We start from the raw sequence: 16,823 nt of genomic DNA, 5'->3' as shown, positions 1-16,823 counted from the left end.
CTTTCCCTTAGCGTTACACTGAGTTTGCTGGAGCAGATTAGACAAAAGTTCCTGCAGACTGGCCAGGGGATGGGGCAACAGAGTGTATGAGAGTCCTGCTTGGTTTTTAATTGTTGTTTTTCACATGATCTCTTCCCTGCCTGCACAAGACATCCCCTGGTAAACATTTACTCCTCTGGGATGTAAGTAGCTGGGACCAAGGGCAATGCCTCTGGACGTCAGTGATCTCTCGGTCAGACATTGGGAAACCGGCTCCCAAAGAAATCTGTCCCAAACTCCCACTCTGCAGGGAAAGCAGACTTGGACTCTAGAGGGGCTTTGTCCCTAGCCCCTGGTTCCTCAGTTGGATGGCCTGCAGCAAATGCCACTCGGGGCATCGCACATCAGCTTATAGGAAACCTGCCTTGAGAAAGGGGTGCGGGCAACAGGTCACTCTTGCTAGCTTTTTGTTACCAATAGGACCTGATGTGTGCCCTAAGCATGCCTCCAAAACAAGGGCAAAGACCACACATCGTTTAATACAACAGTCATGCTTGCTTTAGGTCCAGATCCTGTGATCTGAAGCACCCCAGTGCACAGGGCAGAGGCCCAGTGAAGTCGGGGTGCTTCGTGCAGACAGGCCGGTCTATCTGCACGGCTCAGAATACAGCATCAGGCTCTTAAGGATTAGTGCTCAACACGACCGCAGAAAACAACCCCATGCGAGTCTGATAAGACTTGAAATCAAACAAGAGATGTTCTGTAAGTTTTCTGCATTATAAAATGTCAAGTGAATCACAGAAATGATTATCCGCGTGCTAATTAGAAGGTGCAGCTAAGTGGCAGGGGCTTCTGCAATGAGGATTGTTTTTTGGTGGGGTTTTTTTTTTACCTTATAGATGCTTCTGTTAAATTTTTCAAAAAAGCAAAATACTAAACAGGAGGAAACATCCCTTCTAACTCTGCTGGGAGCGGCGGAGGAACAAACAGGCCTGTTTAACGCATCTGAACCAAAGCCAGCTGCTGACTTTTTCTTTGTACCTTCGTCTGTCTTCATGAAACCTGGCACCGCTTGCTGTGCAATTCAGGGACTCCTGTATGTGGATGAACATCTGTTTCAGTTTTTGGTGCAGGTTTCTCTCTGAGGCAATCACACACTTGGTGCCTGCTTTCATTTTCTTTACTATGTCCACCTGCGCTTGACTTCAGCCGGCCAGTCCTGGCTTTAACCTTAGCCCAAGCCCTTCACAAGGAGGTTACGGGAAAGTTGAAGCTGGCTTCCCTGCTGCTGTTCGTGTTTTGTTCTGTATTCGAGCAGATACGAAGAGTAGCTGTTCCAGCACTTAAACCTTGGCAAGTTTGGGCTTCTTACTGCAGCACTGGCAGCAGGCAGATCCACCTGCAGATTAGTCATCAGCCTTGAAAAAAGAGAGGGGGTGTCTCTGGGGAGGGTTCGGCACTCGAAGCAGCAGGTAGGCTGTATCTGAGGGTGCGAGTCACCCACGTGCCTTGTGCCAGCCCCTCTTGGGTGGGGAGGGGTGGTGATCTCATTGCAACCCAAGCGCTGTCTTGAGAGAGCTGTTTTATGGTCCTGTGTTTCGGTTCTTCCACCAGGCCAAGCAGTCCTTAGCCACGTTAACCAAGGACGTCCCCAAGCGGCATTCGTTAGCCATGCCAGGCGAGGCGGTGCTAAACGGGAACCAGGAGTGGGTGATGCAGGCGGACCTCCCGCTCACGGCCGCTATCCGACAGAGCCAGCAGACGCTGTACCACTCGCATCCCCAGCACTCCGCCGACAGACAAGGTGAGCTCCGAGCCCGCAGGAAGCCTGCGGTGTCTTCTGCCCTGGAGATGAAGATGCTTTTCAGAGTGGTGCCCCTTGGTCCCAGGAAAGGGCTGGACTCATCTGCTGCAGCAGGGAGGGAGGCGTCACTGCTGCTGGTGGCTGGAGAGAATAGCAGATAGGTTTAAATCCTTACCACTTTCAGAGGCATGGGGCCAAAGGTTTACTGTTCCCAGTGTAGCTAATGCCAGGATGCACCAGTAACCACACAAGGTCTCTGAAGTCCTCTGTAACCTTGTAGAAGTATTACAAGGTGTTAGAGCCCAGCTCAGGCTTCACCCTGAATGTCTTTCTGTATCCCCCTGTGGCATCAGAGGGCTATCTCATCCTCTGTGTTACCTCCCGTCCTAAACTGGTGCATAGTGGCTGGTCCCAGGTCCCATCTCTCACTCATGAGTTGGGATGCTGCTCTCGTAGGGGTGTGTTGTGTAACGCTTACAGGTGCACGTTGGTAAAGCACACGCAGGTCTTTGGAGAAGGGATGCTATCGGAGAGCAAAAGCGTAGTTGATTCCACCCTCTGCAGCTGGAGTGCACTCCCATCCTTTTACCATGACCGGCACGTAAGCACCCTGACCGGGTCTTGGAGTGGGGATTCGGGTCAACTCCAGGCCGCTGCGCAGTATCCTCCTCCTCTCTGTACAGCCTCACCTTTCCCTGTGCCTTCAAGCTGCTGACTCTCTGCCAGCTGGGTGGCCTGATTAACTAATCCCCTTCGGGGAGCAGCATTAACTCTACTTCAGAGCAGCAGGCAGGAGTAAATTGAGGCTAATCTCCCTACTCTCTCTGCCTGCTTCCCTGTGAAGCTGGGCCAGCATTTTCAAACCTGGATGCTTACGGTTGGGCATCTGAGGAAGCAGCCTGCCTTTTGGAGGGGCTGAGCGCCTCTGATGAAGCCAACAGGAGCTCAGCACTTCTGGAAAGAAGGATCCTTATTTGGGTACCTAAAAGCTCTGGATGTGTTATTCATTATCTGCATTACAGGAACATTTAAAGGATCACAGCTGACAGCAGGGCCCGGCTATATTAAATATCCTAGAAACACATAAGTAGAGCCCAACCCTGCCTGGAGAAGCATTACAGTCTAAATGGATTTGGGTGTCTAATTTTAAATGGCCACCTTCACAAGTGTTGCTGTCTCTGGAGCCTCTGCACTCTGGCTTGAGTACATGAGGCTCTGCCCTCTAGCTTTTCAGTCTCAAGCTACTCGCACACTGTCCCTGACCCAGTCGTCTTCTCGCACCTCCCCATCTCAGCACCCAGTCCCATTTTCCACTGCCCATGCTCTCCTGTGAGCTCACGTCAGAGGTATCTATGGTAGTCTCCTTTAGTCCTGCAGCACTTCCCACTCTGTTTGGGGAGGGTGGTTAGTAAAAAGGAATTGATGCTCCAGCTGAACAGCACTCGCACCCTGCTACCTCTGACCCCACACACAGCAAAGCGCATTAGTAGTGTCAGGGCTGGATCCGGCGGGGCTGCCACCAGCTTGTGGCATCACACTGCAGGTTTGTGGGTTACTGCGGTTGTTTCCGACAGTGCCAGAGGACAGGGGCTGTGCTGTACGAGCTATCCTGACCTTTCCAGCAGCCATGCTGCATCCAGGAGTCTCCTCAGGTCTTCAGAAATGGCTCCAAGTGATCAAGCAGCAGCTTTATCGGATGCAGACCCTCTGTCTTGACTGCTGGCTATACCAGTCTTCTCCCAAATGCTGCTGCGCGTGAGGCCTCCCTAAACCGCTGCCCTGTAGCATCACAACCCGGTGAAACAGCCGTCCAGTTCGAGTCGGGACGTGGCTGCTCTGTTCAAGTGCGTGATTCCAAGAGATATAGCAGTTTACAGAGCAGAAGGGGGTTAGTGGCGTTTTCTCAACATCAGGCTCTCTGTCTTGTGTAAAGATAATGCCTGGATGGGCCAGCAAGGACCCCATAATGATAGTTATAACTTAAAAATATGGTGTTTGCCGGCACTTTTACTCCAGGGATCTCAAAGTGCTTTACAGACCTTGGCTTCTCTGTCGCCCGTTGGCAGTAAATATTGCTGTGGAGTAACAGAGGCACAAACATGAAACACCTGGCCTCTGATCACTTGACCAGTCTCCATGTACTGCGCAGATCTGCTCATTGCCACTGCTGTGCTTTAACCATTGGCCAGGGTTTCTTTTTTTATTACAACGCTGTCATGCAACCTAATACAGATGGATGTTGCCAAGCTCACGGGATCCCCAAGGAGACGGAAAGGAAAGTGAATATTGGAGTTGTCATTACAGTCCCTAGTTATTTAGCAGCATGCTGGGCACTGAGCTGGAATGGGAAGCCACCACAAAGCGCATTAAGAATAGGAGAAGCCAGCGACTTAGTGGGAGACCGTCTTGTGTGTAATAAATTCCAGAAAAGACACTTGCAGCCACGTCAGTGCTTGGACGCTTTGCACAGCCGGTGGGTTGCAGACTTCTGGGGGGAGCAGTTTGTAAAGGGACAAGATGAAGACAAAAAACATCTCCCCCCACATTTTACAAATATCAGCACAAATTATGAACAGATTACATTTGTCCTGCGCTGGAAGTGATGTCAGTCTAGCGAGTCGCTCTCTCTTGCCGCAGCCCAGTTTTGTTGGGTTTGCTTCCCCAGAGCCGCAAGGGAACATCTGCATTTTTAAAAAAGAAAAATCAGTTATGCTTGTAAATGTTTCTGTCGATACTGGCTCTGAGGAAGCCTTTTCCCCACGCAACCGAACTCAGGCCAAAACAAATTCAATTGCATTGCTTTACACAAATGCCCCGCTGCCCTCCGTGAGGGAAAGTCGCTGTGCGGTTAGCTTTGTCTGGTTCTAGAGACACATCCCCTCTTCGGCACCAGAAGTCGGGCTTTTCTGACTCTCGCTGCCAATGCTAAGTGCCCCGCCGTCACCGACCGCTCTGCCCACTTACCCGGTGCAGAGGAGCTGCAGAGCATATGGTAAGTGATGAAGGACCTCAAGCCCTTTTGTCTTCCATATGCAAAGATGTAGCCCGTGTTTGGATACAGGCCAGTTTGAAATGCATGTAGCAGCAGCTGCCAGGGAGCAAGGTGCGTAACTCCGTGGACCGGGTGCAGATCAGGTGTGCAGATCTGTGGTTCCCAGATTGGAAGTCTGCGCCACAAGACATTCAGTAGGTTTTCAGAGCGGTGAGAGCACGGCCAGCTCCCAGTCCCAGGGCTGGAAATCCAGCACAGCCACCTCACTCCGTTAATCCTCGTAGGCGCTGCCATTAGTATGCTGCATCTGTATGTTCCCTGTCCCCCTTCGAGACCCCAGTGCCCCTGAGCAGCTGCTGATGCTTAAAGGCCAGCTGCACCTGCAGATCAGCCTGTGGTACACAAAGGACTAGAGCGTTTTCCTTGGTCCTTTTTGGCAAAGAGCACGATGCCAACATTAAAGAGCATACTGCAGAAGAGCAGACGCTTCGGGGACATCTCGGAGCGGTGGCTTAAGCAGAGGCGAAGCTGAGGCAGCTCCCTCGTGGTCTCAGTTCGGCTACCGACTGTCCCTGTGATGGAGACTGCAAGCACAGTGTGAAACCTTCTGCTCAGTGAATCTGTATGTGCATGTCCCCTCCCCTGCCAGGTGATGTGAAAACTAAAGAAATCCAATCGCCCGCACTTAATCAGCACCCTGAAGTTAAGCATCCACGACCATGCAGTGAGCAAGGCGCTCCGGGGCAGATGGTCTTGTTTATTGAATGACCTGCCTTCAATTTTTAAAGTGACTGGTGAGCTTGGATGCTTTACAGGGTCTGATGCTTAGAAGGCACTGAGCACCTCACTTCTGGGGAATTGCAGCCCCCTTTCCAGATGGACCTCCAAAAACCAAAGTGCGCAGATTTACTGATGGCTTCAGAAAATGTTGGCTTTGGCTTGCATACTGAACCAGCATCTGCACTGTAGAAGGTGCCAACGATCGTGGACATACGTGAGGGCACACGTTTGTAGTGACTCCTTCTCATCTGTAAATCCATGGATTGCTCTGCATGCCGCAGTTTATCACCAAAGATGAAGAGCATTGAAGGGGGGACCTGTTATTAGTCCTTGATGAGATCACAGCCCCTCAGGCACACGCTACTTTTTCCCAAGAACTACGAACTCCTACTAAAACAAGCTGCCCTGACATCCCAGGGCTTTCTACCCGTCTGCTGTAGGTAGTACACAGAGCGATCACAGTGATACTTTAACCACTGAAGAAGGTCATAGTATGCTTTTCATGCTCCGGGGTCACACAGGGAGATGATAGCAGAGCTGGGAAATGAATCCAAGTTTCTGAAGTCAGTGTACCACAAGTTCAATCCTGCTCTCCCAGGTGTCCCTCTAGAACAGCGATTCCCAAACTGTAGGTTGTGACCCCAGATGGGGTCACAACATCAGTGGATGGGGTGACAGGGGTGGGTCGGGAGTGAGGGGTCATGCTGAGGAAGAGTTTGGGCTGCACTGCTCTAGAAGGCAGGAGCAGGAGAGCAGGCCTGTGGCATTCATGCTGTGATGCACAGTTTTCATCCAGCATCCCAGGTAGCAACTGTCCTTGCAGAGGTACCGCAGTGGAAAGAGCCAAAGGCAGACAGAAAACACTGTAGAGTGATTTGAATAAATATGACGGGACGTACATATCAAATCTATATTTGAGCTCACATCCTCGTCCCTAACTACTGTGCGAGGCACCTTCCTGGTGGAAAGCGGCTGATGAGATCTAGTCTCCAAATTAAAGCAAAGCCCCTTGCAGGGAGGTTTTTTGTGATGGAAATACAAATTCCACTGACACCCGACTCTGTTCCTTGCCTTTCAGCTGTCAGAGTGAGTCCTTGTCATTCACGGCAGCCTTCCATAATCTCTGACGCGTCAGCAGCAGAAGGCGACAGGTCGTCCACGCCAAGTGACATCAACTCCCCTCGACATCGAACGCATTCCCTGTGCAATGTAAGGCGGTTGTGAAGGTCATTTGTCACTCCCGTAGCTGTCATCTTAACATCTGCACCAGCATTGCTTCCTTTAGCCGGCACTCTTACCTGCTTGTCTTGAGTCACCTCTTCTTGTAGGATCTGATCCAAAGACCAGTGATGACAAGGCAGAGATTCCCATTGACTTCACTCGGCTTTGGATCTGACCATTCATACTGCTCATACTGTGCATTTGAACGGGACTTAGAACTGCCCAAATACCAAGCAGCAAAGGGCCCCGTTCTCTGCCCCCCGGCTTCTCGCCTGTAAAGCAAGTGAAGATGGCTGTTGTTCCAATTTGAGCAAGGTTTGCATTGACTTTGCGTGCTAGACTTGACCATTCACAATACAAGGCAGCGGGAAACAGGTTCCTCCTTTTCAAGAGCTCTTCCAAAATAGGACCCATCTATTTCTCTGCAACGTCCTGAAAAACGAGCGCAAGCTTGTTCCAGGACATTTTATTGCAGCACAGAAATGCCAGTTGTCAACAGGTTTTTGAGGAAGTGTGGGTTTTGCTGCAAGACATCTGGGATCTCACTGATCTCCAGTGGGACACACTGATTTCCAGCAAAGTGAAAATGTGAAAATATTGAGTTTTCTGCTTCAAAACAGAAGACTTGGACTTTGAGTTGGGACTTGGATCAGGACTTTAGCAAAGCTCTTTTTTCCCTCAAACTCCGAGCAGATCTTTTCCAGTTTTGTTTGAGAAAGTAGAGGAGCTTTGAAACTTCTCCCTGTGGCCCACGACCCAAAAAGCAACCCAGATTCAGCCATTTCATCAGATTCACTTTGAGCTTTCAAGGTGGACTGAGTGAAGCTTCAGAGCTGTGAACCCGCATGAGCCAAAATGAAAACACGAACTAAAATATCATGGGTAAACTAGCTAGAGTCGCTGGCCACACCACACACTGCAGTCGGGACAGAGCACAGCAGCTTCCTCTTCCAAAACACAGGACTGTATGGGGTGAGCTTCCAAGCAAATCTGCATTAGTTGACAGTATGATGAGGGCGCAGGTTATGCGCTCTGACATGACCCAACACACACTGTTCTCTACTGGGCTGGTATGAATCCACACTAATTCCATCAAGGAGGTTCATCTTGGTTTATAATAGTCCAATTAAGAGTAGAAATGGGCCCTTTGCATTTGATTTCTTTGTTAATATGGGAGAAGAGGTGGGGGTGGGGAGGACAGGAGCCTCCAGCCTGAGACTGGAAGCTTTCTGTATAGGTGAGCAAGCAAAGAGAAGACGAGCATCTCTTCCATCCTTGTAGTGACAGCATGAATGTAAATGGCTGGAGCTAAGGTATGGCAGAGAGTGTTTGAAACTAGACGAGAAAATAAATTGCAAGGTGCAGGAGATACCCAGAAGCACTGCAATCAGATAGAGAGGGATTTCTACTGCGAATAATTAAGATAGCATGGCTAGTAGATGCAGATAAATGTAATTTGATTCTGGGCAAAGGATCAGGTGAATGAGTTTCTGCCAGATAAAAAAGCCTTGCAGCGCATGCTGACTAAGGTGAAGATCTGGGAGTCAGTGAACAAGTTCCAGCCCCTGCAGGCAGTTGTGCAACTTAATGGGAAGAGAGACAGCTGGGGGAGACTGGAGAACAGGCCAGACAGGCTCGTAGCTCGGGAGACTGATAACAGACCCCTGAGCTGTCGCTTTGCTGGTTAAAGCCCCTGCCACATCTGTGAGGCTCCATCTAATAGTGTCCGAGTGACCTGTGTGGAACAAGCGGGTAGTGTCAGTCTAACCACGGCAGGAGTTGACCTTTCCGACAGCCACCGCAGTAGCTCAAACTCTCTGATCCTTTCATCAGCAGTACAGTAAGGAGACCCCAGATCTCCATGCCAGGGATCCTCCTAGGACTAACTTGCACTGATTAAATTTGCACGGCCTTTATACTTGCAGCAGTCAGGCTTGGAGCTTCTCCTGTTTGCAAGTCTGTGTGCACTTGTGTTGTCTCCTCGCACGTTTTCCATACCAGGCTCATACACATTACACATTCAGCCCAACGGGAGCTTTCCTGGCTTTGCAGGTTTGCTTAGTAATAAACTGGGGCTTCCGCGTTGCAGTGAACTATTGGCATCTTCCCAGTTCCTTGGAGCAATCCTGACAATGGGGTCACTTCCCACTAACCCACAAAACCCTGAGAGTGCCATACCAGCAATCACAATCCACTATTGATTTGTGAGAGAAGCTGAACCACGAGCTTTTGGGCTTTCCAGAAGCAGTTCTGCGTAGCCGATTACTTCTGGGATCTCTAGCAGTCACTGCAACATACTCTAGGGATGGCAGGTCACGTTGAGAAGGCATCACCCGCTAAGACGGTATAGTGGAGCGGAGTTAGTCTGAAGGAGTATACCTTGATAGGTACATGCTGACAGGGCCAAAAGAGAAAATTGTAGCTGGGAACTAAGAGGTTCTTCTTGCTTTATTTCAATCCCTGCACCCTACTTTCTTCTGGTCACCAGGCTTGCATGCTTCAGAGATGTCTGCTCCCTCACACCCACTTATCGATGTGCAATAAGTGCCAATGAATGATCTGGCATGAATTAGTGGGACAATCTGGGGCATCCCCTCAATCAGCCCGTGGTGATCCTTGTATTAAAAGGGAGAAGCAGATCAATTGGGAACAGCATGCATAGTGTGGTTCCAGGTCAGTCTTTCCTCCCCTTCTTGATCTGTTAGCCTAAGGCAGGGTGCCACAAGATCTTTTTACAGGTGCTGTGTAACATTAGCACTGATGGGGTGCAGACACCTACACATGATTCACAAGATAAACCCAGAGGTTTCATATGGGAATCTCTCGTGTCAAAAACTTTCTACCCACTCGTGGTCTTCTGAGTTCTTTGCAACAGAAGAACTGACCCTATTATTTTTCTTTAATCAAGAAAGGAGTGAAAGCAAGGGCTTCCTCGAGTTCAACAAGGTTAAGAACCACTGCTCTAAGGGGAACGGGACCTGGATTAAAGTATCTTGGTTAGCCCAAATCTCTTGTTTTTGTTAGTGAGAGGGGTTGGGAAGGTATGGCTGAGCTTTGACAAGCTCCCCAAAGTTCGGGTGCCTCTCAGAGCCTTTCTGGCTTGCAAAAATGCGGTAAAGTCTCAAGAGACATAGCTGTAACACGAAGAAAGGGTTTGATTGATCTGTCTTTTTTGGATCCAAGAGAGTTTTGCTCAATTCAATTTAGGGATGGGGAGGAAAGTTTCAAGGATTCTTATTTTATCCCATCTGAGTCATCCATCTTATTTTTATTTTTTTTTTTACTTTTCTGAAGCCATGGAAGAACTTCCTTCTTGATTAGCCACATACACTGAAGTCATCAGAGTAACAGAGAATAAGAGAGTTTTACCTGCCTTAATATGTTCCTCCCTGTTCAAAAGTCCTGTTTCCCATTCCCCAAATAATCGGTGTCTGTTAAACGGTGATGCTTTTGCATGGGCTAACACCACGAAGCCTGCATGTTAACAGGATTTCCGCAGAGAATGCTTCTGGCTCTATACTTGCATCCACAGACTGCTTTTGCTTTAGCTGTAGGGTAACCCAGAGCTGTCTTTCTGCTGTTTCAATTTGATCTGTCTCCTTCTACTGGTAGGGGGATAGTCCTGGACCGGTACAGAAGAACTTGCACAACCCAATTGTACAGGTAGGAAACCAGTTCCCTTTCTCAACCAACCTGCTAATGTAATACAGTTTATTAGCATCAGCTGTGAAGTGCTTTATAGGATGCTGGCAAGAAAAGATACAGACCACACAATTCAGACAGAGAGAGCATCTCTCTCCCTGTTGGAAACTGGCCTGAATCAAACCCACCGGATTCCCAGAGCTTTGACTCCAGATCCAAATGTTGACTCAGACCCGTATCTAGCAGAGGTGACGGAGAAAGATTTTAAGCAGTCATCACATCTAGAAAATGTAATGGACACGGCCAGACCCGACAGGCGTAGGGAATCGCATCTGATGAGGGAGGGAAGGAGCTGTAGGGACCTTGCACTTCCTGCCAGCGCCTTCCCAGGTCTGACACCAGCTTAGTCCCCCTGGCCTATGTGTAGCTGGGTGCGAGTCTAAGGGAGTCTGAGTCGCTCTTATTTGCACCCCCGTCCACGATGCCTCTGAGTTTAGTGAGTAGGTTCGGAAGGAAGAGGAACTCTCCTAGCGCTCTCAAGACTCAGGGAATCAATCGGGTGCAGAAAGCAGGTAACAAAGGAACCTCAGCTATTTTTTACGTTAAGGAAATTTGCACCAATGCTATTGAGAGAGAAGCGGCCTGGCCTCAAGCAAGGGTTATACTGGCTAATGCTTCAAACAGCTGAAGAGCACCCCTGGAATGGCTTTGCTGCTGCATGTCCAGGTTGGTGGTGCTGAGGGTGGAGGGGGGACGAGGTGGTTCGAGCACATCAAGGACACGGTGCATCCTGGGATGGAGCGCAGCGAGCAGACTCGGCCAAGCTCTGTACCCGTGCATGGGGGTGGGGGTGTTCGTGCAGAAAACGATGCACGTGACTTTAGGGAAGACAAGCACTTGGCACAGTGTCCTGAAGATTGCTCCCTGCACACCTACTCTCCCAATGTCCACCCGCAGCAGCCTTCTGTTGAAGCTCCCCCCGGTCACCCTGAAGTCGGCGGATTGCTTTGTAGCGAGAGCAGGGTCAGACCCCATTTCCCATATTGTGCTCGGGGTGGTTGCTGTCCTATAGAAGGAAGGGGGTCATTGGTGCAGGATCCCGTCCCTCACCTTGGTTCTGGGATTTACTGGTCCCTGATGCCTTTCCACAAAGTTATGAAGATATTAATGGCAGCTTCCAAACATGGACCCTTTTCTCTCTGTCCTCCTTACCGAAGCTGCGGTTTTTAACGCCACCTAAGGAATGCGGCTGTCCGTAGGCTTCCCGCTCCCTTCGTGAGCTTTCTTAAGAGTTTTAGCGCGCTGGGCACATCACTGCGGGCTCCTTCCATGAAATATTAGTAGCCAAGTCCCCTAGCGGTCTTCATCGTTTCAGCCGCTCCCAACGCGCTCGTTCAGCCTACTTAGCATCCGAGCAGCTTCTCTCCATACATGTGAATGCTAGAGATGCTCATGTTATTTCCCCTCCTCCTTTTTTTTTCCCCCCCGCCACCCCTCCCTCAGTCTCTAGAGGACCTCGAAGACCAAAAAAGGAAAAAGAAGAAAGAGAAAATGGGATTTGGCTCCATCTCAAGGGTATTTGCCAGAGGGAAGCAGCGGAAGTCCCTAGACCCAGGCCTCTTTGATGGTACTGCTCCCGATTATTACATAGAGGAGGATGCAGACTGGTGACCCCCCGAGCTGGTAGCTTGCCTCCCTCTGCTGCCAGTGTGCGTGCGTGGGCGTGGATGTGTGTCTGTGTGCGGGTGCGTCTAACTCAAAAGAAAGTTGAGCCTTTTCCTCTGCGTCGCCACTTCTGTAACTGATGTACATACTACAAACAAAAACCTGTGTGTGAATATGTTAACTGTTGTCTTTGGAGCGATGCAGTCGTGTTGTAATCCTCTCCCTTTGTTTCTCTCTCTCTCTCTCTCTCTCTCTCTCTTTTTTTTTTTTCTTTTTTTTTCTTTTTTTTTTTTGGATTATTTTTCTTCTTTTTACGAAACTTGAAACTTGAAGGACTGCTGTGTACTTGTAAATAACAAAACTATTGTGCACTTTGTGCTTGTGACGTCTCTTGTCCAAAAACGCTGTTTCCTTGAGCCCATCCCGTCGGTGCATTCTGTATCTGGTATGTTCTCAGAGTTGGGTGTTGGAGGGGACAGTATCCTATTCACAGGGTGCACCTGAGTTACCTAGCCGACAAAAATGTTAGGCTCTGCCTATCTATCTAGTAAGACCTCAAAATCTCACTCGAGATGATGTCTTCCTGGCCAAAACCTTAGGAGGCAACATGGGCTCTCTCTAATGCCTGCCAGACTGGAATAATTGTTTAGTTTTCCTTTTTATTGTTTAATTTATTTGCACAAATTCAGAAGAGCTATTCTAACTAAATTATTACGTAGATATTGGGATTTATATTTTTCCACAGTGGTTGGGATGGGTGGGGAGGAGGAGGGCGAGTTTATACTGTACTGTTCTATATTAAGCTGCTGCCTAGTATTTGATGCCTGCAGAGCTAAAGGTGGTTGGACTGAATCCCGGAGAACATCAGTTCTTCTCATTCTGACTTTGTGATTTTTCTTTTTTTCTAAATGAATTTCTTTTGTATTTCTCTCTCGTGCTTGCATGTTTTGTACGCTCCTCGGTCCTGCAGTCTGCCCTGACAGCAAGATCGGGGACTGGGATCACTATTGTGGAAGGATAAACGCAATCAGATAGCTGTAAATACCTTTATCTAAACTGTAAAACTGCTTCCTGTATTGGAGAATAGATGCTTATCGCGAAATAATGCACAGGGAAAAGGCAGATTGCAAAGCAGGTCCAAAAAGAGACAGGAACTCTCAGTACTGCATGGATTTGGAACGCGCTGGCCTTTGCTTTTGTATTTTCTGTTTGCAGAAACACCAATTGCTTTTCCTTTTGTGTCTTCAGCTTTTCCTCTTTACAGCGTTCATTTTGTTTGGTAGCAAGACAGAGGGCGATAAAGGTTTTCTAAGGAAGCCAAGCCCCATTCATCTCTATGCAGCAATGTGCTTAAGTCCTGTGGGAAATGACTTGAGCACCTGCTTAAAACTAAGCATGTGCTTTGCTGCATCTGAGCAAAGAAACGTGTGGGGAAGGAAGGGAATGAGTAAGTGATTATCAGGATCAGGAAATAGTATTAGATCAGGCACTTAGCGACACTGGAACTCTTGTTCTGTATCAAACGTTGTTAATTCAGGTCTGTGACATTTATGTTGTTTGTATAAAACCTGTTGTGGGTCTGATCTCGGCCTACCATTCATCCCGCACTGCAGCAGTTTAATAGCTTTGGGAACCCAGGTAAGCAAAGCTGGCAGTAGCATCTCGTAAACACTTATTTTGGGCATTGTTTCCTCCTAACTCTGCTTCATGAACAAACAGATGCGCATTTGGAAAGTCCAGGCAGTTTGATTCAGTTGCTTCTTAAATCAAGGTCTGCTCATTCTCTTCTAAATGCCAGTTAACGTAGAGGAAGATCCCCCACCCCACCCCTCCAAGAGCACAAGCCGCATTGATCTTAAATTGCACTTGTGTTCCTAAATCCATTAGGCTTCTTTGAAAATCTTCCCCTGTGATTTTTAACTGCAATTTCCCCTTTCCTTTAACATGCACAGCTATTTGCTGACTACAGAATACAGTACCTTGTGCTTTAATGCTTGCAATATCATTTTAAGCTCTTAAAAATGTAATAAGATTATTTAATAATGCTATAGTGTATTATTTTTAATTCTGATAAGTGCACCCTGTTTGAAAGGGATATTTTGTCTTAAATTACAAAACTAAAAAACAAAAAATACCACCGTGCTACATTACTTTCTAACATGATGATGCGGAGAAACCACAGGGGGTTAGGGAAAGTGGGTTTTAAATATCTGCACTGCTTTGCAAAGGGATCTGTTCAAATTGAGGGGTTGGGGAGAAACTGCCCTGTGGGTCTTTCTCTGCAGAGGAACATTTTTATACATCTTTTTTTTTTTTTTTCCTTTCATTGTGTTTTTATAATTTAAAAAAGAAAAACAACAACAAACCAAGCCAACTCCTGGTTATTTCGTAGTCTCCTTTCCATTTCAGCTTTTGTAAATTAGGAAATAATTCTAAAGTTACTAAGAGGATCATTTATTTAAAAGAGAACTACAATAAATAGCATATGAATTATGGGTAACATTAGATTTAACTTTTCCCACGTGAGTGGGGGAGATTCCTTGAAGGCATGGATGCAAATATAAAAATATAAAAGATCTAAATAAAGCTTATTTTAAAGTATGAATGAATTTGATGTGATTTAATTGCTTCTAAGTTGTGCTTGCTAGGCCTAGGCCGCTGGCCACTAGCCAGGGGCTCAAATCTGAACTGGTCGTGTCCGCTGATAATCTTGGGTGTCCTGCCACTCACCACCATGGTATCAAAAGCTCTGCCGTATGCTCTTTTCCCCAGAACCAGAGTTTGCCTAAATGTATTGTTTTCTTCCTAGCTAGTTAGAAAGGTTCACAAAAACTGATCTCCGCAGATAGAAACACAAGCCCCGCTTTGAAATTCGCTGCCTTTTACTTTTTTTAGATGGACTTTCAAAAAAACCCGTTTGCGCTGGGAAGCAAACCGCTGACTATTGGCGATAACTTGCCTTCTCTTTCCAAGTCTTACCTGCGCTGCCCAGTCCTTCCTCGCAGCGCTGTAGCTCGCAGCCTAACTCCTTCCCGTGGCTGTTATCGTGCTAACAAAAGAACCGGGACGATTCTCTCTGCTCACAACTTGCACTTGAAAATGTGATGTCAGGTCGTTGCTCGGTGTGTCTTTTGCTTCGTGAAGCCCTAACCAGTGTCAGGTTCCTGCGGGAGGCCGCGCTCTTCAGCCATGCTCTTACATCTGCTTTGCTTGCCCGCAGAACAGGCGCACCATGCACGGACATCAGTCAGCTCATGCCTGCTGCTTATGGCAGATGTGCCTCGAGTCACGAGCCACCTTGTCCTGAAAGCCCTCGTTTGGTATTCTGGCCATCTGCCCTAGCTGCGAAGCTTTGATCGGCTGTGCTCTCTTAGCGCCCTCCCTTTGCACTTCATAGGACGCGGTCTATATTAAGAACCGTAGCATAGGTCAGCCGTGGACGTGACAGAGTCTGCAAGGAATTGAAATGCTTCCACAAGTTTCTTTTAACTGCAACCCAAAGTCTGGGTGGACCCAAATGTTCCCCCTGCAGGGCTGAATACCCAGGACAGCACAGCAGTGTTCAAACACGTTATAACCAGAAAATGAACTGGATTAGAAACGGCATCTCCTCCCTGAGCAAAATGCAGAGAGAGAGACAAACCGTGGAAAACCGATTTCAAACACGCTTTCTTTCTTTGTGTGCTGCAAGGCTGGGTGTAAGTAATACAAGGCCAAATCTTCCTCCCTTTCCTAAGGGTCATGTTACCCCACATTTGAGCATCCCTCAATCAAAATGATTTCATCCTGTGCTGCTGTCCTAGCCACTAGGCTGTCCTTCCTCCCACTGCCGACAGGGGAGAGAATAGGACCCCGAGGGCGACAGAGTGGTCCTGTCGGCTATTCTGCCCCCTGCAGACTTCAGTATGGAGAGGGGGGAAGATTTAATGAGGAGAATATTGTGCCAGGAGAATGGGGAAGTGGGAACTAGTGGAGACGGAATATATCTCGCAATGCAGCTGCGGACAGTGGCGAAAGAGTAGGGGCAAAGCAAGGAAAGGAAGAGGAGGCATGGAAAACCTGACTTGCCTCTTCAAAGTCGGCTTAAATTGGGCCAGTTTTGAATGCACTGAATAATGCCGACCTCGGTTTACTCAAAAGCAATAGGAAGCGACCTAATCCTAGCAGAGGAGACCGTCACTACCAGAAATACCACAATACCACGTCACTGCCAGAAACGCCGCAGTTGCAAACCCCCCCCAAAGCAGCGCGGAGTAACACGTTTCTGGTAGTGGAGAAAGCAAAGGAGAAAAGACAAACCAACTGCCTGAGCCCAGGAAGAAACAGGACCTGAATGGGAGGTTTGTGCGTGACCCAGTGCAGCACCAGCTGTGTATTTCGGACTGTCCAGGCTTTGGGGCTTGGGGCTTTGTTTCAGGCCTCTCAATCAAATAGAGGACAGTGATTTATATGGATTGCAACTGGGAATGAGGATCAAGAATCCAGCTAAAGGTTAGTTGAGCAGACAGCCTTGAGTTGGAGTAAACAGTCTCCAGCTTTGATTTTGTAGTTCTGGAGAGTCACGGGCAGTGCCAAAATGCACGGGAAGCAGGTAAGGGATCCTGCGGTTCAGAGATCGGCGGGGACACGAAATGCAGGGAGGCACACCTGTGGGCAAGGTGCGGCTCCCTGAAGAGCCGTGGCTGCCAAGAGCACAGAGGTTTGCCAGAGATATTCATCCTTGTCCCTCAACCTGCTGAA

The 16,823-nt window shown here is 48.4% G+C and overlaps 1 protein-coding gene across 14 annotated transcripts in view; it reads left to right on the top strand.

The window, feature by feature from the left end:
• KAZN (kazrin, periplakin interacting protein) overlaps nucleotides 1–16,823 on the top strand; it is a 236,425-nt gene that overhangs the window by 195,551 nt on the left and 24,051 nt on the right. For 12 of the 14 annotated variants that reach the window (XR_003092892.1, XM_025198103.1, XM_025198101.1 and 9 more), the window contains 4 exons: nucleotides 1,594–1,783; nucleotides 6,634–6,764; nucleotides 10,389–10,439; nucleotides 11,922–12,045. Coding sequence is in view for 13 of the 14 variants with exons in the window: in XM_025198103.1 (XP_025053888.1) it covers nucleotides 1,594–1,783; nucleotides 6,634–6,764; nucleotides 10,389–10,439; nucleotides 11,922–12,045 (496 nt within the window). In the remaining variant the exon portion in view is untranslated. Of the gene's footprint in view, nucleotides 1–1,593; nucleotides 1,784–6,633; nucleotides 6,765–10,388; nucleotides 10,440–11,921; nucleotides 14,685–16,823 lie in introns of those variants that run through there. The other 2 variants (XM_025198108.1, XM_025198109.1) reach the window with 2 other exon arrangements.

Source organism: Alligator sinensis, unplaced genomic scaffold (assembly GCF_000455745.1).
Source record: "Alligator sinensis unplaced genomic scaffold, ASM45574v1 scaffold569_1, whole genome shotgun sequence".
NCBI classification, from domain to species: domain Eukaryota; kingdom Metazoa; phylum Chordata; order Crocodylia; family Alligatoridae; genus Alligator; species Alligator sinensis.
Note: the sequence above shows the minus strand (reverse complement) of the source record. Positions and strands in the feature narration are given on the sequence as shown.